Here is a 26,699-nt window from a genome sequence, read left to right as displayed (position 1 = left end):
GAAAGGAAAAACAGTGTGATGGCCTCTCATCAGGTAGTCTTCTTTCCCATTGTCCCATGGAATGTTTTGCATTGCATGTCAATAACTCAGAAAGTCCTTGCACAATCCCCTGAGCCAAAGGCTCATGATAAAGTGCTTGGCAATAATCCAGATTGGAAATGTTCAGTTGGTTTTTGAAGAAAGGGGAAAACTGGAATGTCCGGAGGAAAACCTCTCAGAGCGAGGACGAGGAACCAACAACAAACTCAACCCACACATGACACTGAGTCTGGGAATCGCACCCGGGCCACATTGGTGGGAGGCAAGTGCTCTCAGCAATGCGTCATCTCTGCTCCCCTGTACGGTAGACGAATGTAAATCTTTATCTAATGGAGGGCAGCAGTGGGGGCCTGTGCTTCTCACAAAAGCCACCCAGTCGAGTCCTTTCTTCACATTTCCACTCTCCTTGGCATATAAATGGCTACCTGCCAGCTTGGGAACCTTAAAAATAATTTGTAGGTTGTATCTGTGAATTCCCCTATTCACATTTGCTTAGGAGCCCCTGGTTTGCCTATTTTACTTCAGATATTCTCAAAATGAAATATTCTATTCAAAAAGATAGAAAACTCGTTTTCCTTCTTTGCACAAGTTCAAGCAGTGCTGGAAGTTTGAGAAGGCTTGAAACATCTGTGGACACGTAACTTTACTGCATTGTCTTGTTCATTTCGTAAAGATTGTGCCTTCTTTTGCTACTATGTATCTCGGCATGGTCTGAGAAACAGGTTTCTTATGGACGGTGCCCACAAAAACAGGTATTTTGCATGATTTATGATGGGGGAGGGGGGGGTGGGTGGGAAGCAGATCTTATGAGGGGTTTTGGAGCTTTAAAAGAAATTTAGGAGTTACGCTTAATTTGGAAAAAGTACCATAAATTAATTTTTTTCATGTATTTTAAAGCTCTTTCAAACTATTGATGTTTGGTTACTACAATCTCTGAAAAATGTGTAGTTACTGCAAATTTTCCTTTTGGATTCCAGTAGCCCTAGTTGCAAAGATGTGCTTTTCCTACATAGCCATAAACTGAGCGAAAATACCTCTGTATTAAGGAGACACCATCTAGCTGTATACTCTTGTTGCAACCAATTTTGTATCACTTTGGAAACATGGCAAATTTTATGCGAGAAAATCTAAAACATTTAGCAGGTAGATTATGAACTGGGGTTTTCCAAATCATGATAGTTGATGCCTGGAAAGAAAAACTTGCCAACCTTTTATTTTCAAAGTCTGGGCATAGGATTTCGTTGCAACTACCTGTCAGTGACAAAAATGAACCCAAAAATTAATTGAAGGACTTGGTCAAAAATAATATTATTATGCTAAGTGGAAATTTGTCTGTAAAATTCAAAATGCTCCAAATAAGTTCAAGTATGGCATACACATTGATTATCATGTTGGAAACATTTCCATGTTTATTGTTTGAATCAGTAGGCTGAAATTTCATGAGCCTGACTATCTTGTTACCTCCATTAATTTAATTTAAAGAGATTGGGGGAAAAAGTTTTAAGCTTATTCTTCAAATTTAAGGACGCTGCCTACTTTTGTTACTGCGCGTATGTTCTGCTCATCTCGAGATACTCAGGTTTCCTATGGGTGGTGCCTACTAATACAGGGTTATTTTTGTGCAGTTTAAAACTATGCAGAGAAAGCAGAACTTACCATACAATTTTGCTTTGTATTTTACAGCTTCTTAGAATAATTGTTGCTTGTTCATCTCTAAAAGATACCCCGCTACCCCCAATTTTCTTTCTGGATTACAGTAGCCCATACAAATTAAGGTCTGTTTTTCCCCCAGTCATAAACTGTGCAAAAATACGTCTGTATTTAGTAGGCACCATACTTAAGCTAACAGAACTATGCTTTTTTATCCAATAATGAGTCTGTTTGCTCAATTTGTTTGCTAAATATGGTTTTTAACTGAGCCTTTCATGGTGGCCATGTTTGAGTTACAGAACAATAACATATATTTGCATGTAAACAGGTTTAGGTTCCTCAAGGAAAGTTGTGCTCTTGTTTTGCTTCTCCAAACATGGCTGCTGTGAAAACACTCTATTGCTTTAGAATAAAGGTGCATGGGGGGGGGGGGGGGGGGAGAGTGCCTTTTCACTTCTATTTATCACAGAGCAGGTGGCAAGTTGTGCGTCCAATCACATTAGCTGCATTTGTGATAGAATGCTTGCAGATTTATACCAAAACATTAATAGACATACATGCAGAAATTCCACGATAATTTCTGTATTTATAAAGGTAAAGATGCTGAAATGTGTGCTTTAATTAAAACAGGCTTTTTTCTGTTTGAATGAAATCTTTAATTGACTTCATTAAAAGTGTTCGTTTTACTTACAAAGTAAGAGCTAGTACAAATACTTAAAATGTGCACTAGCAAGAGTCTTTAGAATTCAAAACATCTCATATTAAAATTTAATTAACACTATATACTTCTGGTAAATGAGGAACTCTATAAAATTGTTATAACAATACATAATGTGGCCTTTTCAGCAAGTTGTTAACCATTTGACTCCCTCAAGCAAAGCCAGTTTGAAACAGGCAAAAAGTACTGTGAAATGGGGAAAAAAGGGCAAAACTTTGTTTTCCAAAAAGTAATTAAATAAAAGCTGGCAAAGCCAGAGGAAAGCACTGATCAGGGGTTTACATCTGGTTACACTTGATGATCCCATCCTTGCAACCATCTTGTAAAATGCAATAAATTTTATACTAAAGCACTGACCAGGGGAATGGTAATATTGTTAAAAGATTTTGGGCAACATCATAACTTTTTAGCTAGGTTTGTGACTCAGACTGCTTTCCAAACAGTACATTTTAACGACAAAAGCGTACACTTCCTTGTTACATATCTAAACCAAGTCTGCATGCAAAAGTTATGATTGCTCAAAACCCTTCAATTCCTCAACAGCTTCGGATTTGATCCACTGACTCAAATGTTCAACCAACTTTTTATACACAAAGCTTGGCTCTGGGAGTCAAAAGGTTAACTGTAACTTTAGGGAGGCTGCCCACCATGCCTCCACACCCCAAAACAGATACACATGACAAATTCAGAGGTATCACCTCCCAGGGTTGACTGCAGTTGAACGTAAAAATAAGAAAACTCAGTTAAAGATAAAATTAGGTTTTTTTTCAGTCTTTTAAAGTGAAGTGTGTGGAGAGTGGTCATCCATGACGTGTCTCTGTTTTCTCCTTGAATGTATGACACCGGGAAAACCGATTCACATAATGGTTTCTAACTTTTTCAGTATACCGTAAAATAATTATCTGGTATTATTATATCTCTCAGTTAGTACGTGCAGTGTGATTGGTCAATTTTGCAGGCCGTATTTCACTATACGGCCCACTAAATTCCCCTTGACTTCAACTAGTTTCCTTTTCTGTGCACTCGATTAACCTCAGAGATATAATAAATGTCTTTCTAACCTTGTTTTGTCGGTCCATACTGTAAGTTATGGATCCTCATTTTTTGCGTTGATTTGTGGTCCGCGTGCTTCGCGCTTGGGCCATAAATCAATGGGAAAAACTTGGTCCGTAACTTACAGTACAGACCTCGAACTTGGTTAGTAAGGGGTATTTACTCCCAGACTCACCAAAAATTTATCAGCTTAGCTTTCAAAGTAAAAACTTTATCTCCCAGGGCTAATGCTGAAATTCTCCTTGGAGGACATGCTAGAACAGAATTGAAAGAGCTAGTTTACGGGAGATGATCTGCTACACATTTGCCACACAATCATTCCAAATGCACCATTAGACAAAACCCATTCTGCATTTAAGTAATTTGTATCTGTAGCAGGGGTCTGTTTCTCGGAACTCCCGGTAACTTACCAGGCCCGATAAGTGTCTTTGGTGATAAAAGTTTCTTAACAGAATTCAATTTTTGTTAGCTTTGAATACTAAATTTTAAAATCTTATAATTCTATGAAAACATTGGCCAAGTACCATGTCTGTAATCACTGTGTAATCGGCGAAAAAACGTTTAACAATATTATACTTATTGGGTCTGGTAAGTTACTGGGACTTTCAAGAAGCGGGCCCCAGTCCTCATCAAAGCCAAGTACTGATAAAGAAACCACTAAAAACTTACATATTTGATCATATGTCCGAATCCAAAAGAATTCTTTTTTAATTACAGCTTTTCCAATACCAACTTTTGGATTGAAATCTGAAGAGCTAAAAAGTTGCATTTACTATTGAAAAGTAAACACATAACAACAAGTAAGTTATCAGAAGTATATAAGATGAAAGTTAGAAAGTGCAGTAACAAAATAAATAAACACTCAAAAGTTAGAAATGTTAAATAAATATTTTTCTTTAAAAAATAAATTAGAATTACCTTCTTTCTAGGTTAACATTTTCTACTAAATTATAGTGTTTTTAGGGTCACCAAACAAAACTTGAAAATAAAGAGGGAATGTGATTTTTTTTTTTGGCCAAATAGCAAATCAAAATAATTATTATAACATATGTCTGTAATGTAATATGATAATAACTATCCAGTCCTCTTTAGATTTTTTTGAATTTTTTGGAGAATATATATAGAACTTTCTCAAAGTAAATTATATATATATTTTTTACTAAATGTCTGTCCTACATGCCCATACTGGTCTGCAATATAACTAAATATGCATGTACATTACAAGATCAAAGCTCTGCTGTAGTACAATAGTACACATTATGTATAATATATACATATATAAATATACAAATCCCTTCATAACTTACCATTAATAGCAATAGTTAATTTAACAATAAAATTACTTTAACCCAAGCTTTACTTAATATAATATTTTTAATACTACTTCTCTGGCATAGCTGAAAACTTCTTAGATGAAATGGTTCTTATGATAATTTCATGAGGCATCGTGCTGTACTTTGCAGGCTAAAATTACTAGTTTGGATGCTCTACCACTGAGCTACAGGAGACTCATGGGAGCTACAGAGCTATTGTTTCTGAGTTTTTAGTTGAGAATGTGGCTGAAAACCTAACAAAGAAGCAAATTGTCAGCCTTCTCAGCTAGATGAAGAGCATTTACAGACACTCAAGCAAGAATCCATGTCCAAAAAACACAAGAAAACAGTGCCAAATTGTTAAACTTGCTCAGCTCATGCTATTATCCCCAAATACCAATTCAGTAATTGCTCCATAATTTTTTTCATTTGGTATTTATGGAATAATTTTGCATTTTTTTCCATTCCAAATTTCACAGCAACGACTGTTTTGGCAAATTCTGCGAGCTTCCATTTTGTGTAAATATTTACATCTGACTTCTAAGAATCCTTTTCTAAATGCCCCCTGAAATTATTATAATAATAATAGAGTTGGGTATAAATATACTTTTGGCCCTTCCCATGCCAGAGCTCAAGAAGCCTGACTGGGGCCAAAAACATAAAATGCCCAGAAAGATCAAGACTGTGTTTTAAAATTAATACATATACACTATGAATGATCTGGAGGGAAACACTATATGAAGTCTTTTTTTTTTACCTGTCAGAAATGCTGAGAATCAAACTACAGTAACTGTATTTACTCAAATAAATTACCTTTGACAAAAAGTGAAAAATGAAATTAATGTGATGATGGTTTACGTGGAGGTGATGGTTCAACCTTCAGAATATTCAGTTATTTTAAGCCACTGATGTTAAACACTTTAGCATGGCAGCTTATAATCAGTTGGTATTTAACATCTCTGGGTGAATCCTGATGGACCAGCCATAAGGACATTTCTCATACAAAACAATCTAAAACACTGTGTTCTCACAATGTTTTCCGGTGGTGTATTCTACAGAAGCCACAACAGGCCATGACTTATGCTGTTTTTCAAAGAAATTACCTCGGTCTAAACCCTTTCACGTAATATATCAAACACAAGGAGGAGTGTTGCATCTGATTTCACCGAGAAGTGGATTAAAAAACCAAGGTGCAGCCAAGTTTTATAACCAACATAATTTAGGTTTTAGAAATGGGTTGAAACACTCTTTCAAGTATTTGATATTAGCTTCCCAAACCATCAACAATTCTTGGAGAAATTCAAAGGAAAGGTTCACCAAATTTTATGATAATTAATATCACATTTCCAAACCTCCCACTGTAATGATCTCCGTTCTTTTCTCTTCATGTCTTATTAATGAGTTTGAGAAAGTAGTATAATTATGTTCATTTTCAGTCACACCTTAAAGTAAAAACCATTTTTAACTGAAATATGTTTGCCCATGTTTTGAAACGAGTGCTTAAGGTAACTAAATAATGACCCCATATTGAAGTGTGCTGTGTATTAATAATCTTAAAGCAAATTCCTTCCACATGGTGGAAGGAAACATGAAATGAAAAAGAGTTGAAAGACTCCAACTTCATAACAATATATTTTCAAGAAGGCTTGTAACATGCACCAATAGCAGCGATACGCAAAATCATTCATTCGCAAGAAAAGTTAAAGCAACTTTTGCAAAGTAAAACATGTAGATCTTCTTTTTTCTGCAAACATTTTCTGCAACATTGACCGTGGTCAAACATAAAATATATTTAAGTAAAGACTGTTAAAGATAAGATTTTACCTTGAGAGCCTCAAAGATGACAATAAGTTTTTTGTGAGTCTGTCTGTGAGTTTGCTAAATCACTTGATGATTTACTAAAAGGGTTTCAAGTCTTTTTTAAAGTGAACAATGTGGAAACTGGTGGTCACTGTGTCTGTTTTCTGTTTGAGGGTGTGGCATCCAGAAAACCAATTCACCTAATAGTTCCTGAAACTTTAGTGTATCGTAAAATGATTTAGCAAACTAACAGACTCACAAAAAAACATATCAGCTTTGAATTCTCAGAGTAAACAACTTTTCTTATTGTTACATTTGACCATGGTTAACTATAATATCGCCTGGAACAATTCTGTCCATTGCACAATGTAAAAGCACTACAAGCCATAAACATTGCCACCTGCAAAGAACACATTTCTGAGGAAGCCAGATGTTTTTCAAAAAAAAAACTAAGCACTCTTAACAACAGTACAATTTCTTCACATTGCTCATCAGCAAGCCACCAAGTTGTTTAGCCGTCACAACAGTGGCTGAAAAAACCCCAAATTAACTATTTCAAAATTTTACTGCACTACTGATTTCGAGGTTTAACAAGTTGCCCATCACAATTTCACACTGACTGCAGTTTCACACTTTCTATTGTTTTTCTAAAAATTCAAAAATTAGTTGCAATTTATTCTTAGCAGTCAATGGAATGCGAAGGACACTGCTTATTGCAAAATCAATGGGTGTTCGTGTGATGGGGCTTTCTGCAAAACCATCAGCACGTCACCAAGGTGCCTTCAAACAGCAAACACAAGATGACAAACTCAAGTTGGCATGTCAAATGACATTCACATGTCAAACATTCACAAACACAACAAAGTAAAAAACAACAACAACGTGGCGTCTCATAAGAGTGTCATGTCGCAGTGGTATGCAAGAGGACTTGCATCTTCCTGCCTGTCACTATATCTTCTTTACCCGGAAAAATGAAACAGAGAAAAGTTGTCAAAAAATTTATATTTCATCGATGAACTTGAGCGCAGATGTTTTCTCGTCTTCACCTGCCATCTTGTTACGTTTGCCACAAAAGATGTCGAAAACAAGAGGAGAGTGCAACATTTGATTGGTTAAAATTGAACATCTCGTGTTTCAGACAGCCATTCTGAGAAAAGTTGGCCAGAACAGAGACAAGTTCAATTTGTCGCCACCAGTTTGCCAACCTAATTTTGTGAAGTTTGCAACTAACAACAGTTATCAAAACAAACTTAAAAACAAACTATGAAACACGCTTGAGTTTGCCAACTTGAGTTAGTCAACTTTTGTTTGCTGTGTGAAGGTGCCTTTAAGAAGGGTTTGAAATGTATTTGGGGGCTTAAAATATAGAAAAAAGGACATGGCAAAGTTTTTGCTCTACTGAAACGTATTTTTCAATACCAAAAAGGCGAATTCTTAGGCTGTTATCTACAGGATCTTGGCTACTATGAAAAATTTAGTTTTAAAGTCACTTCTATTGACTTTCTGAGGGCTGTAGTTTGTTTATCACAAATTTATAAAAACATAACTGGCTTCCCTTGGGAGAAAGATAACAAATCTGCGCGTGTTGTTATCGTGGTCGGGATGTGATACGGCAGGTTTGAACGAAAAATAATGATATGATAATAAATTATTGTAAACTCGTCTGACATATAAGCTTAAAGGTACAAACTGTTCACGCTGTTACAATACATTTGTACAAAGCAACACAGGACGACCTCTGGTCTAATAAGTTAATAACGGGTTATTAAGTTCATTCACAATTTCATTTATAAAATATCTCTCTCGATCATCAAGGGATCAACACCTACTCGTGATAATTATCTATGTACACGCACTATAATTAATATTAATATAAATATATGTTTACCTTGGCCAACTACTGTATTTTTAAATAAACGCCAAGGGTCGATAAGCAAAAGTACAGTACAAACATTTCGATTTCCAAAAGGCTTCTACAAATTCAAACTTACGTTTCGAGGGCACATATGTAACTATGAAAGACGCTGTCGAGTTCTCCAAATATTGACTCTCGGTCGCAGGAAATTTCCTCCGCAGGTACAAATACATCATCATCTTCCACGTCCCCTGTGAAGACTTCGGAAAGTGTACAGCCACTACAAAAGTTTTCCCCAGGTGCTAACGATGTGCTATTATCAACGCGTTTTGTCCGTGAGTCTTCCGTGACATTATTATCGAAACTTAATCGTATCATTTTAGGATTTGAGGGCGAAGTGTCTTCTTTAGTGGGAACTTCAGTCGACTGTAGTGACATCACCCCACCGCAAACAAATGGGTTTTCCTCCGCATAAATCTGCTTGTGTAGCATTTTCAATGTATTGTTTATCAAAACAGTTCTCCTCAGACAGGCTTCCGGGTCCTCTAATCGACGTAACTTCTCAAAAGTTACCTGTAATATAAAGCGACGTTGATCAACTAGCGAAACACTGGCAGTTTCGCTTCCGTCAACAACATTGCAGGATTCCTTTCTTTTGATTCCTCTTTCTTTGACCCGATATATATCTGTGAAACAAGAGATGAATAAGTAAATAGGTCAGGGCACAAATATTAAGTACTCTTTAAATAGACCGAGACCTTTTCACGGCTAAACTTTGCAAAATTAAACAAGCGAAGACAAAAGGATCTTGTTCAATTCAAACAATCAGTCAGGCTTGATCGCTGCATACGAATTAGGGATGATGATATGCACTCAGCCTTTGGCTGCACTTTTCATACATAATAAGGTGTTGTGAGATTGCAAAGAAATCAGGAATTCAATTAGGTATAGAAAATTGACTTACCTTCCTCCCCTGGGTTATTACAAAGAAAATTGAGTTCTCCTGATGGCGATTCCCACTCATCCGCTAGCAATGTATCGTCCTCATCCAAGCACTGATCTTCCATCGTAAACGACCACAAATTTGTCATAGGAATTACAAGGGTCATTCCACATCGCCTAAATCAGACCTATAAAGGGTGTGAAAAGATTTTATTAGTATAAAGTAAATATAGGCATGATACCACGTAATCTTAACGCGGCTTTGATGAAAAGTTAAAAAAAATCCTAACTCGCGCTGTCTGATTGTCAACGACGGCAAAAGGCGAAGGAAAAATATTGACACCGCGCTCTCAAATGGTTTATCGGTGCCACATCACAAACATACCTACACTAACAAATACGAGAGTAAATAGACTAAAGAGATTCCGTAGGTGAATGTACAAACTTCCCCGGTTACTATTTAAAATTATGAAGCTACATCCTTTCCACTTTGTTGTCCTCAAAACACTAATCAAAACCATCAAAATCATTAAAAATGAAAGTTGCTTTAGCGTGCCATTATTCAGGCCCATTACAGCTTTCCCCGCTTCGCAAATTACGTACACATCATCAGTTGTAAAAAAAATATCAAAGCCATAAGACCTTCAATGAAGATAAAGAGGAACTAATCTGGATGTTTTTAGGCCAAGCCGCGGCAGATGTCTCAAAAGGAACTCAACGCTCTGTTTCACACAGCCTCGCACCACCACCCTTGTCACAAATCGTCATTTGATTGGCTTTCCCTGCAATGAGCGGGCTTTTCTATTGTTTTCATTGTCAATAGATTGTCAACACACCTGTCGGTATTTGTCAAAATCAGCCAATCGGAAGTGTCTGATTCCGGATACACAGTTCCTTGAATAATAATTGTCGCTCTACGATTTTCTACCCGTTTTACGATCGCTGTTCCTAAATATTTTATACATGGTTGTACACACGCATCATTTATTTAAATGAAACTCATCTGAGCATTGATCTTTTCCATTCCCGGTTTAATATTTTGCCGCACGCCACATAATTAGATCATTAAAGATTTTTATGGTTAAAATTAGAAATCGTGAAGTTCTATAATTTATTTTATTCAAATTTTCAAGATCGAGACACCACATGCATGCTTTTAGGAGAACAGGGTTAATGTTTCTAGATTTTCTTTCAGATTGCAAAGGAAGCAGGCTGCAGTTTTTAGTCAGCTGAATAATTTTTCCTTTGTTCGGTGCTGCTTGTGACAATATTATCGCTTAAAATGATGGGTTTGTTCCTGCACTGGCTTGAATAAAAACACAACTAGTACAGATGGATGTTTCACTCCAAATGATTTACGTATGCAGTAAAATGGTCATTCTAAAGTGTTCTTGAAGTTAATCCTTCGTAATGTTTGTAAAAAATGACGGAAATGTTCAGGCGAATCTCCATAATAGATAACAACTAAGGCAATAAAGTGCGACGTAAAATAAACTGAAACCTCGCAAGCACAGGGTGAGATGTACCGGGAATCACAGTTTAAGTATTAAGCTAGGAGTTCACAGGCAAATATTATAGACCACAAACACAAACAATCAAACGACGAAAACATGCAAAAGTGAGTGCTTCCTAAATTGCCTTTATACTTGTTTCATGCCACGTTTTATCGTTCAGCCGAAGAAGTTAAATTTAAATGTTATGATTACTGAAATATCGGGAAAATTTGAGAGAAGTATCGGCTGACAAGGCCAATGTCTGAGCTATCCGTTTCACCGCTATCTTAACTTCTAAGGAGGTATAGTTTATTTAAAGATTCTTTCGTACTTTTCCGAATAAATAAATAAATAAATAATATTACAGATATTAAGTCCAACGATAATTTATTTTGAACTGCACACGATTCAGTGAGGTTTAAAAGTCTGCCAGCGCATCTTCGCAAATTTCACTTTTTCGATCTGGTGTTTTGCCGGATCGTTGGAGCAAAAGCGAAAAAACAATTTCCATTGAAAACTGATTATGTGCGAATCAAAGCGAAAGCTTCCTTAAATACGCGACAAATTACTTGATCTCGCCGGGATCACGATTTGTTAGTGAAGAAGTCATAATTTAAATTCATACAAAACCCATCTTTGTTAAAGGCCCACTTGTTGGAGAATGGCAATATCCAAACGTTTTTGTTTTGCTTCCCTATCAGTAAAGAAGTGTCGTTCTTAAACCAACCTACCTTATCAATACACGGTATCCTCGATTCGGTACAAATATTTATCAGATTTTTAGACGGAAAACCATTTCTTTCCCAAATCCATGCGAACGCCGAGAGTAATTTTGAATCCTGGTGAATTTCATTAGCAATTACACATATCACAATGATAACCAATAGGATTGCACATGGCGAATTACTCACACATCTGATTATTTTGCCAAACAATAAGGAGATCTCCTTAATTAAAAATTCATTGTTTACAGATCTTAATCAATGTAGTTGCCCATAAAAAAAGAGAAAAACACTTGGTATAAATGAACAATATTTTGTACCCTGGAGCAAAGTAAAAATGAATGGATGACAATGTTTTAACAATTGCAGAAAGAATATTAAACCTTATGTTGCCAATTTAGCTCCGATCACAACGTAACTTTAATTTAAGTTCAACAGTCACTTTTCTGTAAAAATCCGTAAGGATGATTATATTTATTTAGTCTACAGTGGCTTCAAATACAAAATATATTAAAAGCGCACTAAAAAATGCCAATAAATCAAACAACAGACTACTTACTTAGACATACTTCATTCAGGGACATCATGCGAAGTTTATTTAATTGTTTTGCGTTAAGATAATAATTTCATCTGTTGGCTTTCATATTATGTAAAGAGAAATTCGCAACGTGAGTGTGTTCGATGTATTGAAGGCGGCAAACTAACGTGTCCATGGCAACGCAGGCCCATAACAACTAGCAGCTTCCCTTCAACAACATAATTTTTATTTGCTATTACGGTTTTAATCGTTTTGTATATAAGCCGTTATGCATGTACTTGTACGATTTTTTTTTTTACGATTGTGTAAATTCAACCAGTGGTCTGGCAGCTGATCTCACAATGCCTCTGACATAGTCTGGAAAAAAAAATTAATTATACTGAATCGGTTCGAGTTGTCGTTTACGTATTTCATAGTTTTCGCCGGTGTTAATATCGTTCCAGGATCTTACACAAACAGGGCTAATATTCTGCAAGCACTCATTTATTTAACTGATTCTTGTCTGTAAAGACCTCAGTTGGGCTGCCCGGTTTGTATTGTGATTGACCCCCCCGGTTTTTCAATGTTTTTGCATGAATTGTTCCAGGATACACTTAGTGTTTCCTTTCATGCGATTCCGTTACACGCACGCGGAACCAATATTCTGCAAGTACTTACCACTCGATAAGAAATCTCTGGACCGGCAATATCTGCAACCACGTAATTTTGTATAAACAGCGGAGCTGTTATAGCTGGAAATGAAAGAACAATTATATTCAATGTCGTCTAAAAATGTTCAGGGCATGTGTATCGCAGGAAATCATTTTTCCTGCAGAGGAAGTAAGGGACTCTATTTTTTTTCTGCCGGTCCCAAGAACACTTTTGGGGCCGTCTTGGCCGCTTCCTTATGGTAAAAATGTTTGGCGAGTTTTAATTTTTGAAGCATCTTGATGGACGTTTTCGTATTTTTGCTCGATGGAGTGTTTACATTGGTCCAATGACTCACACAGAAACATTGACCCACAATTACGCAAGACCTCGTAGGATTTCAGTTTTTCAAGAGATTATTATAGACCAAGATTTTTGCAGTATAGTGTAAGGATTACGGTTTTGATACGGATGATTTTTTGTTTGTTTGTTTTTGTTTCTAACGTTTATGGTTTAAGGACAAAAAGCGGACAAGCTTGGACAGATGTAAGTCAAATACAACAGATGTGGTCGAATTTTACTCTCAGTGTTGCCAATTTTGTGCCCGAAAACTTTGTAATTGACATTTGGAATTAATACAGATGAGTTTCAATAAATCGTAACAACCCTATTCGCCGGTTGAATGGTTGCTCGCGTTTCTCTTTGGCCTATACATCATTCTCCGTTGATTCCTTCCACCCTCCCTCATCTTCCCCGCCCTTCAAAATCACAGGCAAACATGTTACCTTTTCGTCCTGTAACGTTTAAATTTGAACAATCACGATTTGTTTCGGCATTTCCTCTGAAAATGTTCTGTTAAGAGAGAAACATACCTGAACCTTGCCCTTCGTTCCCTGGAGGAAAAGCTCCTTAAAGGTACAACGTAATTTGTTTTATCACCGGACCTTGGATTCTTAATTGACGGAGGTCACGCGAGACGAGTCATGCGACATACAGATGACCATCAAAATGCACACAACTTTTGAGATGAGATAAAATGCTAAAGTGTAACCATTCAAATGAAAGGGATTTAGCTGTGGTACTGTTTACTATGCCGAACAGAGTACAATTATGGAACCCAGTTAATACGCACACAAAAGGGACAAGCTAAAGTGTCCCAGTATTACCCGGGTGTACGTAAGTGGGTTCTCAGACGTCACGAACACATGTTTTATCAACATAAAGACTTATAATTTAAGAGGAGCAGAACAATGCTTAATATAATATCTTACCTTTAAGTTACGTTCAAACTGAAGAAAACTTACGCTCATTCAAATAATCTCGGACTTAGATTAATGTTCTCTCAGTGCTTCAACCGCGACTGATAATGTAATCGTTTAAAATAGTCCGTGGCTTTGCCCTGCAATGACATTTTTCAGTTAGTGGCTCAGCCAGAAGGTCTGAATATTAGAATATTTATACAGTGCGCAGATAACTTCCAGTGTCCGTAAAGTGAGGTTAACTTTCTATGAGAGCGTGTCACTCGGGTCACAGAAAAGTGTCCGTTGTCCATATTAAGTGATGTTCGAAATAAGCGGGCTAATGTAAGAGGAAATATATGAGCTTTTTGGCAGCACATACATAACTGTCCGTAATAAGCGGAGTTGTACTATAGTCCTCTGTAATATTCTGACTTTTGATCCCAAAGTATAAGGAGTACTTTCATTTCGCGCCGTTTTTGTCTGAAAGTTATTGAGTAAGTAGGACTTGATTTATTTTGAAGTCGATAGAATAGGGAGTGGTCCATACTGGACAAAAAATTAAACACTTGTAAACTATGGGTAAAGCTATTGAGCAGTACCATCTACCCTCCTGAGGTACTCTTTCCTGTAAATAAACCAAACTGTAACTCTGGTCCTGCGGGAGGCTAGTGGTACCCCGGGTGTGGTACTATAGTTAAATACTCTCTCCTCCGCAGAGGCTCCGCTGAGAAAAGTGAGTGCAGGCGTAAAATTCAACCCCCTCAGCTTTTGCGCCTGCACTCAGTTCGTTAAGCGGATACACATAACACCCCCATCGAACCTCTGCCAAGGAGAGAGTTAAATATTGGCCCAAATAAAATGGCCCTTTGCCGTAGTGTCAACCCTGCAATCAGTTTGGTCTATGTTTACACGTAAAGTGACGTCTGGCACGTGCATTTCTACTGACAAGAGATCGGCAACGGCATGTATTCATTCACAAGTTTGGTAACTCTTTCCTGTGCTGGCGGCTACAATCCGAACAAAGTACGACAAGTCGAGCGAATGCTCCTTTTCAGTGAAGCTTAAATTACATTGTATTCTTCTGAAGTGCTTTTCCTTTTTCCGTCCAACCAAGTTGAAAGTTTACGAGGTTAAACGAGTTTGCTCTTTCAAGAGCAGGTGATTCCCTCCGTTTCTTTCCTCTGTTAGTTTATACGGGAAAGTGGCCCAAATATATACACATACTTCAGGCAAGAAAGAACATTTTAAAGTTCATTTATTAATGATAAGCTTCAAGGCGGTTTGCTAAATATTTCAACATGTCAGCAGCCTGTAGTTCACTGGAGCAGGGATCTCTCACACTAAGAAGAATAAACTCTACTTCAGTTACAAGCGCAAGTTAGTCTTAGCTTCGCATCGTGCATAACAGAGCGATGACAATTACCCGAGCAACCGAGTGCCTTATTTCTTCCTTGTCTGGTGACGTGAGGGCCTGGGAGAAAGCCGTATAGAGGGACTAGACAAGAGTTTTCCAATATATACAACTCCATTTAATATAACTAAATTTACACTTCATTGTTTCAACAAGGAAAACGCAATATTTGTTAGCCATTTTTGAATCTCTTGGAGACAATCAATCCATGAAAAATCAATGCAAAACTTATCTGAGATCACTTTGTTCATGGACTCGCTAATTTGTCTATAATTATACTGTGGTTTATAAGATAAATTAACCTTCAACGCACTGCAACTTTGAATTCAAATCAAACCTGTCCCAGAGCAAATACTGTTTACCTAAATATAAACTACTCTTACTATCTATAGCATATATGAGTTGACAGTTTTACGTGATTATCTTTATACATGAAGCTTGGCTCCAAAACTAACTTACCACACTTGAAAAGTTCATTTTTACCATAAATTTTACAACTTTGGTTGTATAATTTGAGTGATAAATGATAAATATTTAACTCACTGAGAAGGAAATTACTGTATGACTGGTGAAAAATGATCTCACTGAATTGCGCCAGTTTCTCTCTTTCTTTTTGTTTCTTGTTTTGATTTAATTTAGTCAATTTTGAACAATTTCAAAACTTTTCTTAGTATGCTGTTGACACAGTAGAATTTGTCGAAATCTCACTCACATGGAACGGATCTCAAATGGTCATTTAAATAAACGTTAAATCGTTTTTGTGCTATCAAGAGTTGCAAAACAACAGTAGTACAAACAGGTCTACTTTTGTCAAACAAAGACGTCTTCCTTTCCCCCGTACAATTTATATCCCACGAAATATTTTCGCAAAACCGAACAAATTCCAAAAGAAAAGACAAAACGGCACTAACGCATTAGTATCTCATATTTACAACACATCACTGGCAAGACACTTCCGGGTGGTGTGTAAGGCCGCAATATTTACAACACGTTTTAAAACAAACTGATAATGGCCAAACTAGTAACTAAACTAGCCTCCAACGAAGACGATATTTTGCTCTTTGCTCGTCACGTCACGTCACGCATTCCTCGAGGGAGGACTTCGTGACGTCACAAGCCAAAGAAGTTCTGCGCAGACGGCTATAACTAAACGTAATCAGAACTTAAGTTTCCAGCGCCTTCACAGAAGCCCCACAGTAGATCCGGGAACCATGGGCCACTCAGCACTCTCTAGATCCCAGACCTTCACGTCCATTCCCTGTCTGCTCGCAGGTCCGGCTTCTGTGACGTCGCATGTGATGCCTTTCTGTCGGATTATAGCATTGATGTAGCTCGCCATAAGAAGAGTGATTTCCAGGATCTGAGAAGATGAAAAAGTTTAAGAAATTAATTCCGCCTTTCTTTGGCGTAGGCTAACGACAAAGAAACAAACCAAACGCTTTGTGCACCGGCACCAATATCGACTGAAACTGCCTGTCTCGTTATCCACACTCTGAGTCACATATAGACTCACAACCAAAATCACCTCTCCCACTCCTCCCCTACAGTACCACAATGCAAAAAAAAAAAAAAAAAAAAAAAACAGCACAGTTTGCTCGTTAGAGTAGCTTGTGTGGTAGGCGCTAGAAAAGGGGAAGGAGGTTCGCGCTTAACGCGCGAGGGGAGTGAGGCCCACACGCCCAATTAGCGCCTTCCGCGCTGGCTATGGTGTGAGTTCTCAAAAATATTGTAATAGACAGTCGCCTCGATGCAACATGACATTGTCACATTTAATAAAATGTTGAAATGACTAAGAAGAAGTTGAAGGTTACCTTTCCTCTGGACATCACAAACAGCAGTCTCTGTGTACCCTGCTCTACTGTACTCCCGCCACGCATGATGGACTGGTTCACAACTAACATGAAGTCTTCCTTCCATCCGCCAAACGTCACCACATGTTTGTATCTATACCGGCACATCAACCGCTGAAAGACAAACAAACGCATCACATATAAATAACCCTGCACATTTGGCGCTCTTAACTTTACATGGTCGGTAAAAGATGAAACCGCCAATACCCTGATTTTACGGACAGTCAAATGCGAAAGGGCGCGTGATGACGCATTTAACTCGACGCGATAATTTTCTTTTTCCTGTACGCGTTAATTTTCACGCGATTATTCTTTAAGAAAATAAATCAATAATTGATTTATTTAAGTGTCAATGTATTTGACGCAGAGCACTAATTGGATACACTCTCCAGATCGAACTTGGAATTTGGAAATGTTGCTTTTTATTACTATTTTTGAGGATAAGGGAAAACCGAGTACCTTGGGGAAAAACCTTTCGGACCAGAGGCAAGAATCAACAACAAACTCAACCCACATATGGCGCCGAGTCCGGGAATTGAACCCAGGTAGCATTGCTGGGAGGCGAGTGCTCTCACCACTGAGCCATCCCTGCATGTACCCCAGTCCACCCTTCATATACGGAAATGCCTCTTTTGATGCGAAAACGAGAGAATGTACGTATTGACAAAATTCAAAAGCCTTAAAAGATTTGTTTTAAAAGAATACAAGACATATAGAACCCTGACTGGCAATTCAACAAATGAGGAATTTTTCAGACGTGTGTACAACTAATAAATTCGACGGCTTCTCATGATGGTATCAGGGAACAACACATGAACAGCGGAGCTATTGTCAAATGAAAGGTGCCTGTGCATATGCAAAATGTCCAGTAAGTGGCTTTAAAAAAAATTGGGTTGGGAAAGCAGCGATTGACGGACTTACCAAGCTCTGTCCCTCTAATATACTGATACTGTCCTCCTCCACTGCAAGGAACACCGGCTGAGTGTTCTCTGTCAGTGTGGCTCGCCTCTTAACGGCTGAAATTGTGTGCTTTTGCTGTTAAAAAAAAAATGAACAGGTTTTAATACCTACACCATTACAAACCTTCCGTGTGAGCGAAAGGAAATTTCATTGGGCAAGATCTCCGCGCAGCCCCAACATTAATAATTCATAAGCCCACTGACCTATCAAATGGTCGATAAAACATCACGTGCAGTGGTTTTATATCCGATAACACCTCCTCCTTATTAGTATGCGATGTTTAATGTTTTTCTCGTATGCTAATTTCCAACGTTCACAAAAGCATCATTGTTATGAACTCTCTTGACACATGCTTTTCCAAGAATGTTTTTGAAACCGTTTAAAAAACTCGCAGCACGTGTTTTATCAGGTCTAAAACCACTTGGCTGCGCCTCGTGGTTTTAAATCCCGATAAAACACTGCTGTTCGTGTTTTAAACATTACTTAGCCTGCCGGACGGTAGTCAGTACAAAGGAACTATCAGTTAATTCAAAGACTGTCGTTAGCCCTCTGTCCGCATCTTATTATAGTAAGCGTTCTCTAATCTAGACTAGCCTGTCTCATACCTGCGCTTGGAAAAGCTTGCAGCCAAAGAATGGCCATCTACGCGCATTCTCAAGATACTTGTCTACACACTCCTTTTGGCTCCAGCCGTGCAGCGTCGACCACTTTTCTGCCATGCGCAGTGTGAGCGAACTGGAACAAGAGAGTCACAAAATAACAGGTTTAATTAATTGCCAAAACAATCTCGTTGCACATGTGCTATTAAATTTTACTTCATTTTTTCGACTCCTAAACAACAACGTGAAATAAACAAATTCAACGTTTTATGGAGAACGTGCGCACACGACGGTGAATTTTTTCCTTTCTCCTTCTCTTTCTTAACTTCAACGCCGTTCCTATCATTTCAGTTCACTTGAAGAAGTTGGAATAATCGCGTAATTGTTCAAGTAACGTAAATTTGTATCTTCAAGTGACGTTCTGATTGGCGTGGTTGTATAAGGTTCCTGGCGTCTAAGACACACGGCGAGAAAACATCATCCAGTGTATTAGGTACAAAGGTATCTTCCCTTAGGGAACTGGTCATAACAAGTTTGTTCAAAGAGGACCCACCTTGTCTGGGATAGCGGGGTTATCGAAGACACCACGCATCTCATGAACATGGCCGACAAAATTTTATTGGCTTTAACATTTGAGTTTACACAAATATTCAGCTAGCAAGAGTCAGCAATGCTAGATAAACAACAAAAATGAGGTTTGAATCTCATTGTTATTTCTTACTGCCGGATAGAGGGGTGGTTATGCAACAAAGACACCATCTTTTGAAGTGTAGGCAGAGACCAACATCCATTTTGTGGTTTGGTGGGCCCTGCTCGAGTATACTAGTTTTGACCACTTCCCTTATCCAAAGTATTTTTACCTTTCAGTTAGAATTGGCCGATAGATACTCGAAAAAAAATTGATTTGGAATTTATTGCGATGTCGGTGAAAAATTCCTTGAGATAAGCGCCTAAAGGCTGGTTTCCATATGATCGCGGATCGCAGATCGCAATAAGGTCTGCGATCGTCTGCGATCATATGGAAACCAGCCTTTCGATAGAACATGGTTCTATCTTCTGCGATCGTCTGCGATCGCAGCAGAAGTAGTTTCCATATGATCGCAGACGATCGCAGACCTTATTGCGATCTGCGATCAGATGGAAACCAGCCTTAAGGGTCTACTGTGACGCGCATAAATTAATTGCTCACCGCTTGCCAGAATCTTCCCTGATAATCTTAGCACAGAACTGTGAGATGACCGTCTCAATTCTCTTGCTTGGTAGGGAATTGCTGTGAGCTCTGTAGTCACCATATGTGATCTAAAACCGCACGGAAAAAGAAACAGTCTGAATCACACTCCATCCCCGTACAAGTATCTGTTTAGAGCTGATACTGAATACATAAAATAAATTACCTTGATTGCACATCTTCTACTGAATTATGAATATTAATGAACTGGCCCATTTATTACGTTTGCAGATTTTTGTACTAAGCATTGTTACATCCTTTCAGTAGTAATAAAGTTTTTGTTAACCGTTAATCCTTAACTTGATAGCGACGTCTTGCAGGGCAGGAATTTTTATTCTTAAGACGAAAGAACTCGAAAAAACAACTTAGAAAATTGTCAACGAATGTTTGGTCTATCAACAGAGTTGATAACTGAAGGAGAATTAGCCATCGTAAAGAGATTCGAGTGCTGAGGTTTCGAGCGTTAGCCCTAACAAAGGTCTAACGCTCGAATCGTCAGCACTCGAATCTCTTTACGGCGGCCAATTTACCTTTAGTTATCAACTCTGTTGATTAACCAAATATTCGTTTCTACCCCTCACCGACGCAGCACCACAGTTTCTTTGGAAACTAACCCCTTTATCCATTAGAAAATTATCAAGCCTACAACTAAACCGGATAATGAATTTGAGAAAAATGGAAGAACACTCCACAAGCGAAATAAATTAATACCTGAGCCATTAATGCCGCAAACTCCAAGGCCATGTCCTTGCTGACTGGAAATCGACCCTTCATTACATTAACACTTGTCTGCAATAAACAGAGGAAAATAAATAAAAGTTAATATACGGCATTGACAAGACACATGAGAAACCAAATCACATTTTTAGTTAATATATAAGGTCATAGCGGAAATTATTTTCTGCGCTGGATCCATCGCGCGCTACAGAACTTAAGAGAAGAAAAAGACTGCTCGCAGTCTATGAGATAATAAGTATGCAGTGGCGATATGTTAGTAATGGGGTGATCATACTGAACTCGTAAGGAGTGGTCCCACCGTACCAAGGTATCTAAATAATTTCAACTGAGTGAACGGAGTGAAAAGGAATGCTGACCTGAAGAACAAGGAAGAATCTTTCTTTCTCTGTTTCTGTGCTGCTAAGGCTCTTGAAGTGTAACCTGGGGTAAACGGTACACAAAGAAAGATTAATAATCTTTCAGTTCTTACATTGTCTGTTTGACCAAGCTCCTTCAATTAACTCAATTATTGCAATGCGCATCATAGTTAGTAGGGTGTGGGCGGGGAGGGGGGGGAGAGAGAGTCACGTGATGGGCCTGTCCAACATCGGAGGCGGGGCTATTGTTTATCCCTTTCAAATTTGTCGAGCTGCACAACCAATCCATTCTACTAACTATGTGCGCATTGGAATATTTTTACGCGCAAGAAAATACACATCGTTAGTGATAAATTATTACTCGTTATTATTGGTAATTTGACAAAATTCCGCACTTCAGTGTGAAAAATGCTGAAAAACAAATGGAACCAGAAACTGCTGACAAGCTTTCATTGTGGGATTTGTCAGAATGTTCAGCAAGAACTTGATATTCAAATTTTTTTAAAAAACGAATTTTCAGCCCAATGGGCCCGTAAACAGGTTGTTCAGCACACTGAAGAGGGAAAAAAATGAGTCATTTTCGACTCCACCCACCGCCGGGCCTAAAACCTGTTTTGCAGGTAAGTCAAGTGATAATGACCTGTTTTTGTAGGAAAGTTTGATCATCCTACTCGTGTCCAACCTTCCCTGGCTTTGACGCATGGCTTGTTCCCATTTCGATATCACATCACACAACTGCAACAAAAAAATTACACGTGTTTTATATCACATTAATTTTCTAGCACACTTGCTTTCGAAACAACGCAATAAAACGTAAATAGTCCTCAAAAATTGCAGTTACCGGCAGGCTTAATCTTCCTAACCTTCCTAACTTACAAAGTGAGAAGCGAAATTCATTAGGAAATAAAACCAAATTGCCTCTTTTCCACACGTTTTAGCGACTTTTAAAAAACAATACAGTAAGATTTAGTCTTCAAATCCTAAACGACGCCCTGTTTACAACTGATCAAATTTATCGACTGCAAATTGGCCATTTTCGAGTTGCTTTGAACCTCATTATGAAAGTGAGGCTAAGTGCAAAGTTTTTATTATGAAAATTAGTTTTTATTCATATGCAAACAAAACTAATTTTCAGGTGTAAAGCTTTGCACTAGTCTCGCTTTCACAATGAGGTTCACAGTGACTCGGAAATGGCCTATCCCGATCCTGTTGACCAGCTATCACTCGGCCAATACGCACATGATACTGACCATTTGCTATAATACCTACCTTGACGCTGGCCTGTAAGCAATGTTCAACTAAGTTGGTGGGATTGTCAGTGAAGAGCGCGTAGCCACTTTCTGAGGGCGGGCGAATGCCAACCATCTAAAAGGCACAAAAGTCATCAGTTAAGCAGCATATCAGACGTCAGCAAACAGCAAAAGACTTCCAGAGATAAATCAAAAATCACTTTATTTAAGTGTCAATGTATTAAGCGCAGAGCACTAATCGGGGACCCTTTCCAGATAGAATTGGAACTTAGAAATGTGGGTTTTTGAGGAGAGGGCTGAAAGCCGGAATACCTGGAGAAAAATCCCTCGGAGCACGGACAAGAACCAACAACAACCTTAACCCACATATGATGCCGGCTCATATTGATGGGAGGCGAGTACTCTCACCACTGCGCCATCCCTGCTCTCCCTGAGCCTTTTACAGTAACTTACTCTGTTGATTGTTTGTGTGAATTCTTGGACTGTGGTGGAGCCATCAAAACCAAACACCTAAACAACAACAAATCCAAAAGTCACGCACAGTTACTGCTTAGCTCGCTAAATAGCTTGAGTAATAGAAAAAAACAAACCGCAACTACAAAACATGAAGTAAGAAATGATCTGATTCAAGACTTCTTCGATGAAGTGAAAGTAAATCAACATGGTCATGAGAGGCGTTTGCCATCGTAGATTGAAAGGACAGAACAAAATTAATTGTTTATCACTCGATTGTGTAGCATAGGTGTTGATCGCAACATTTCGACCGCCATACAGCTGGTCTTCATTCGTCTTCAAACGATAAGAAAATCCCATCAAAAGTACAAACGTTTGAAAGGTTGAAATACTGAGGAGAATTTGAAGTGGCTTGAAGTACCAAGCAAAAAATGTTTGATATATCCTCAACGCTAGGATTCCAGTGGTAAGAAGGTGCTGAAAAAGATTGGCAAGAGTAAAGACTAGTTTTCTTTCATGCTTGCAAACAGTTTGCCTATGTCCGTCACACAACTTTTGTTACCATGCTCACACGCACCAGTTTGCTTGCAAATTTTGACTTGTAGTCTCAAGGCGCCTTCAGAGGCAGGAACAAGCTGACAAAGCATTGGTAACAGGTCTGAGGTGAATCACTTACCTGACTAGTGCCGTCAATAAAGTGAACTGGAATACTCATAGCACAGGAATGATCATAAGGCTTCCGCATCAGAACAGACAAAACCTAGTACGAACAGGATCAGAAAATACATCACACATGAGAGCAAGCCTACCATCACTACAAGACCCACCCTGGGTGCCAGAGGCTTTTCTTGTGAGGTTTCTGCATGGTTCCGGTCGAGGTCTCTTAGTGTCTTACTCTTACTGTCAGTCCGCGTGAAAAGTGTTTTTTAATCATAGATTTAAAAGTGCGGTTGACATGTCAATTTGATAGACCGCATGTCAACGTGAAAATGAAGCCTGCATCAAAATGAGGTATATTTGCACGACAGAGAAACCAAATGGCCGCCAACCTCGATTTGTGCCGCATGCATTTGTACAGGCAGCCCAACGCAAACACCAAACTAGACTTGCGGTCTCCCATTGTTGACCGCGATTAACTTTAAAGAAAAAAAAACCAAAACAAGCGGCAAAACTTTTGCTTGTACGTTATTACCTCCATTCTAGAAGGTCTGGCCTCTCTTTTCCCATTCACCAATGTTCTTTCCAAGCTTTTGATGCAGTAATTCGCATACTTCCCTAGTTTGGTTCTAAAGAGGAACGAGTAATCAAATTAACATTTCAGAGAAGAATGCTGCGTGAGGGATATGAACTATTTTACAGTAACTGTCAAAATTCCCACGGGCTGATTGGCTTATAGCTTTTGTCTATAAGAGTACAGAGAATAAAAATGACGTCAGATGTAATGCACGCACTTTCTCAACAACAACAGCCAATTCCACTCGTACTTTTCCCACCTTATTGTAAAAAACAAATCAACAAGTTTGACACTTTTGGATGGTCTATACTCTCCATTAACTGACGCCATAAAATGGTCAAAACTTCGCAGTGAACCCACTCACCACTCCACTCGAGCTTTAAAAATTTTATGACACCATTTTTTGGTCAATAAGAGAATAGACCATAGAAAATTGCCATGGATTTTTTTAATGTATAGATCGGTAAAGTGGGATTGCCAAAGGCAGTAAAATTCTAAACATAAGACTGGGGCATATACTCATTCAAATGGCTCTTTCAGGAGCTTATTTTCAGGAAAGCTTGTATTGGAGAGAAAGTGGGAGGAGGGGGCTTAAAGTTGCAGGGAATTTTGGGTGTGTTTTATTCAAGCAAGCTTATTATTATGTTGTGTGTCTGAGATTTAAGCGACTTTAGAGCAGGCTTACTTTTGGACGGGCTTGTATTCGGAGCAACAGAAAATTATGATTACCTGGAAGTTGAGATCCTATTCAGATGCCCCTTGAGGAAAAGCAGAAATTTCTGTTTAGGAACAAACAAAGCAGTGCAGAGTGCAAGAAGCTGCCAGGCCTGGATGTAAACAAACTCCTGAACTGGGCGGAGGTCAATAGTGGCTTGTGATGCAATGTCAAATGGTTCTTCTCGCAGCCATGAGGACTTTCCACAATGTTCAAAGAAATCCTGGGAAAACACAAGAATAAATATAAAGCAAGAATAATTTTAAACATCCCTATAGAGTGTTTTCACATGACATCGCAACGGAATTGAACTCTATTTTTATTCAAATACTTTCTTTTGTTTCAGTAAACCAATATGGCCAGTAGTCACATGAATGAAAACACTCTATAAACCAAGAGTGGTTGATCCTACATACAGTCAATGATCTACGGAAGAATAATGAAAATCTACTGGAACTCTGCCAGATGTCTTTCCACGCGCCATTGCAGGATTGCAGGTGTGGATATCCCAGGTAATAATAAAAAAACCCATCCAACTGTGGATATTTCCAATCTTATGTTTGACAAATTTTAAATTTTTTTCTGCTTTTGTAAAGAAAAGTGTGCCTAACACTCGCCAGCAGTGAAAATGCTCTCAATTTAACACCACTAGTCACTAGAGGGAATAAGTCATCTACAAACCCCCAAATCCTCCGGTCCACTGTACACGTGTTTTGATGTCTGTTTGATCAGCTGGCAGTACACCTCATTCTGGAGTTCAGGGTTATCCAGGCATGTCTGCAAAGCATTCTGGGCTAATGACACGTGGTAATCAATAGCTCCTCCGTCTGTCTGAACTGTTGTAAACAGGTGGATAGACTGCGGAGATAAACATGAATAATCATAAAAAAAAATATTTTGGATACTTCATTTTACTAAGATAAAGTGCACGTGTAGTATTTAGTGTTGTTTATTTATTACATCCATTTTGAAATCACTGGTGATCCTTGCAATCTGATTGGCTCTCAACAGTGCAGTTTATAATTCCGAATCGCACTATTTTTTGCTCTACATCACATCCATTTTTTGGCCCCTCAAAATGAAAATGAAATAATAATACCTGTACTAGCAAATCAGATTGCAGAAAACATAAAGTAATAAGCTTTGTATCGTGCGATTTTGGTCGCATAATTATGATTTCAGACCAAATTGCACTCCACTCAGTTCAATTACCAGTCTTAATATTAGCCAACAACACCAGTCCAATTTACATTGTATCTAGAAAGTACCTTTGACTGGTGCTACCATTCCATTTTTTATCTCAATAGGTTATGAACCCTACCCATGAAATGTAATTTGAATGAAGCTAATGGATAGGCCAGACCACACCACTGGGGACTACAAGCTTGACTCTTTTTCACAGTGATGAAAAATTACAAGAAAGTAGACATACCTGTAACTACATTTTACCCAAGCCATACTTAAGTGACCAGTTAGTTGTTTGGTTGGATGGTGCATTACTATCTCACTACACTGACAAACTGCCGACACTCCTGGACTGCGGTAACTAACTTAAAATTGAGAATGATGTATTATTCTGGAAAGTGACCCAGGTATACTCGGAAAAAAGAAATCCAAGTGCTCCTATCAGAAGTCGAACCTAAGACCTTCCGATTACTAGTTCGGATGCTCTACCACTGAGCTACAGGAGACTCGCGGGAGCTAAGACCATCAAACTAGGTTCAATTTGTCCCATGAACTAGTAATCAGAAGGTCGTAGGTTCGACTCCTGATAGGAGCACTTGGATTTCTTTTTTCCGAGTATGCCTGTGTCACTTTCTAGAATAATACATCATTCTCATCCATTAACCAGGCTGGAAATACACCATCACATTTATTTCATAACTTAAAATTAATGACTACTATCTCACTTGA

General features: G+C 38.3%; 2 protein-coding genes across 7 annotated transcripts in view; both read right to left on the bottom strand.

Annotated features, from left to right (window-relative positions):
* Positions 1-3,278: 3,278 nt before the first annotated feature.
* Positions 3,279-13,653, bottom strand: LOC146487755 (uncharacterized). Of its 5 annotated transcripts, XM_085126826.1 has the most exons (4): positions 13,536-13,653; positions 12,781-12,854; positions 9,393-9,558; positions 3,279-9,114 (listed from the first exon to the last, which is right to left on the bottom strand). In XM_085126826.1, the coding sequence occupies exons 3-4, from the start codon at positions 9,535-9,537 to the stop codon at positions 8,561-8,563; spliced, it is 699 nt and encodes a 232-aa protein (XP_084982952.1). In that variant the 5' UTR covers positions 9,538-9,558; positions 12,781-12,854; positions 13,536-13,653; the 3' UTR covers positions 3,279-8,560. The 5 variants fall into 5 exon arrangements, with proteins under 5 accessions (XP_084982952.1, XP_084982951.1, XP_084982947.1 ...); XM_085126825.1 differs by lacking the exons at positions 12,781-12,854; positions 13,536-13,653 and adding an exon at positions 11,595-11,728; XM_085126821.1 differs by lacking the exons at positions 12,781-12,854; positions 13,536-13,653 and adding an exon at positions 10,013-10,154.
* A 1,576-nt stretch (positions 13,654-15,229) lies between these two features.
* The window catches only part of LOC146487754 (pleckstrin homology domain-containing family H member 1-like), a 32,585-nt gene continuing 21,115 nt past the window's right edge, over positions 15,230-26,699 (bottom strand). For both annotated transcript variants that reach the window (XM_085126740.1, XM_085126749.1), the window contains 14 exons: positions 25,467-25,643; positions 24,800-25,008; positions 24,029-24,122; positions 23,513-23,596; positions 22,837-22,893; positions 22,403-22,498; positions 21,774-21,868; positions 21,134-21,197; positions 20,751-20,828; positions 20,001-20,110; positions 18,818-18,947; positions 18,174-18,287; positions 17,214-17,366; positions 15,230-16,762 (listed from right to left, as the gene is read on the bottom strand). In XM_085126740.1, coding sequence (XP_084982866.1) covers positions 16,583-16,762; positions 17,214-17,366; positions 18,174-18,287; positions 18,818-18,947; positions 20,001-20,110; positions 20,751-20,828; positions 21,134-21,197; positions 21,774-21,868; positions 22,403-22,498; positions 22,837-22,893; positions 23,513-23,596; positions 24,029-24,122; positions 24,800-25,008; positions 25,467-25,643 — 1,641 coding nt within the window. In that variant the 3' untranslated portion in view covers positions 15,230-16,582. The remainder of the gene's footprint in view (positions 16,763-17,213; positions 17,367-18,173; positions 18,288-18,817; positions 18,948-20,000; positions 20,111-20,750; positions 20,829-21,133; positions 21,198-21,773; positions 21,869-22,402; positions 22,499-22,836; positions 22,894-23,512; positions 23,597-24,028; positions 24,123-24,799; positions 25,009-25,466; positions 25,644-26,699) is intronic.

The sequence above is a fragment of the Pavona decussata genome, unplaced genomic scaffold (genome assembly GCF_977016875.1).
Source record: "Pavona decussata unplaced genomic scaffold, jaPavDecu1.1 SCAFFOLD_13, whole genome shotgun sequence".
Classification (NCBI taxonomy): domain Eukaryota; kingdom Metazoa; phylum Cnidaria; class Anthozoa; order Scleractinia; family Agariciidae; genus Pavona; species Pavona decussata.
The sequence above is the reverse complement of the archived record's forward strand: the minus strand, read 5'-3'. Positions and strand labels throughout refer to the sequence as shown.

Excerpts from the sequence above, each read along its gene's own strand:
- LOC146487755 (XM_085126826.1), bottom strand. The coding sequence starts at position 9,537 with ATGACCCTTGTAATTCCTATGACAAATTTGTGGTCGTTTACGATGGAA. Across the intron at positions 9,115-9,392 it reads TAATAACCCAGGGGAGGAAG|ATATATATCGGGTCAAAGAA; the intron begins GTAAGTCAATTT and ends CTTGTTTCACAG.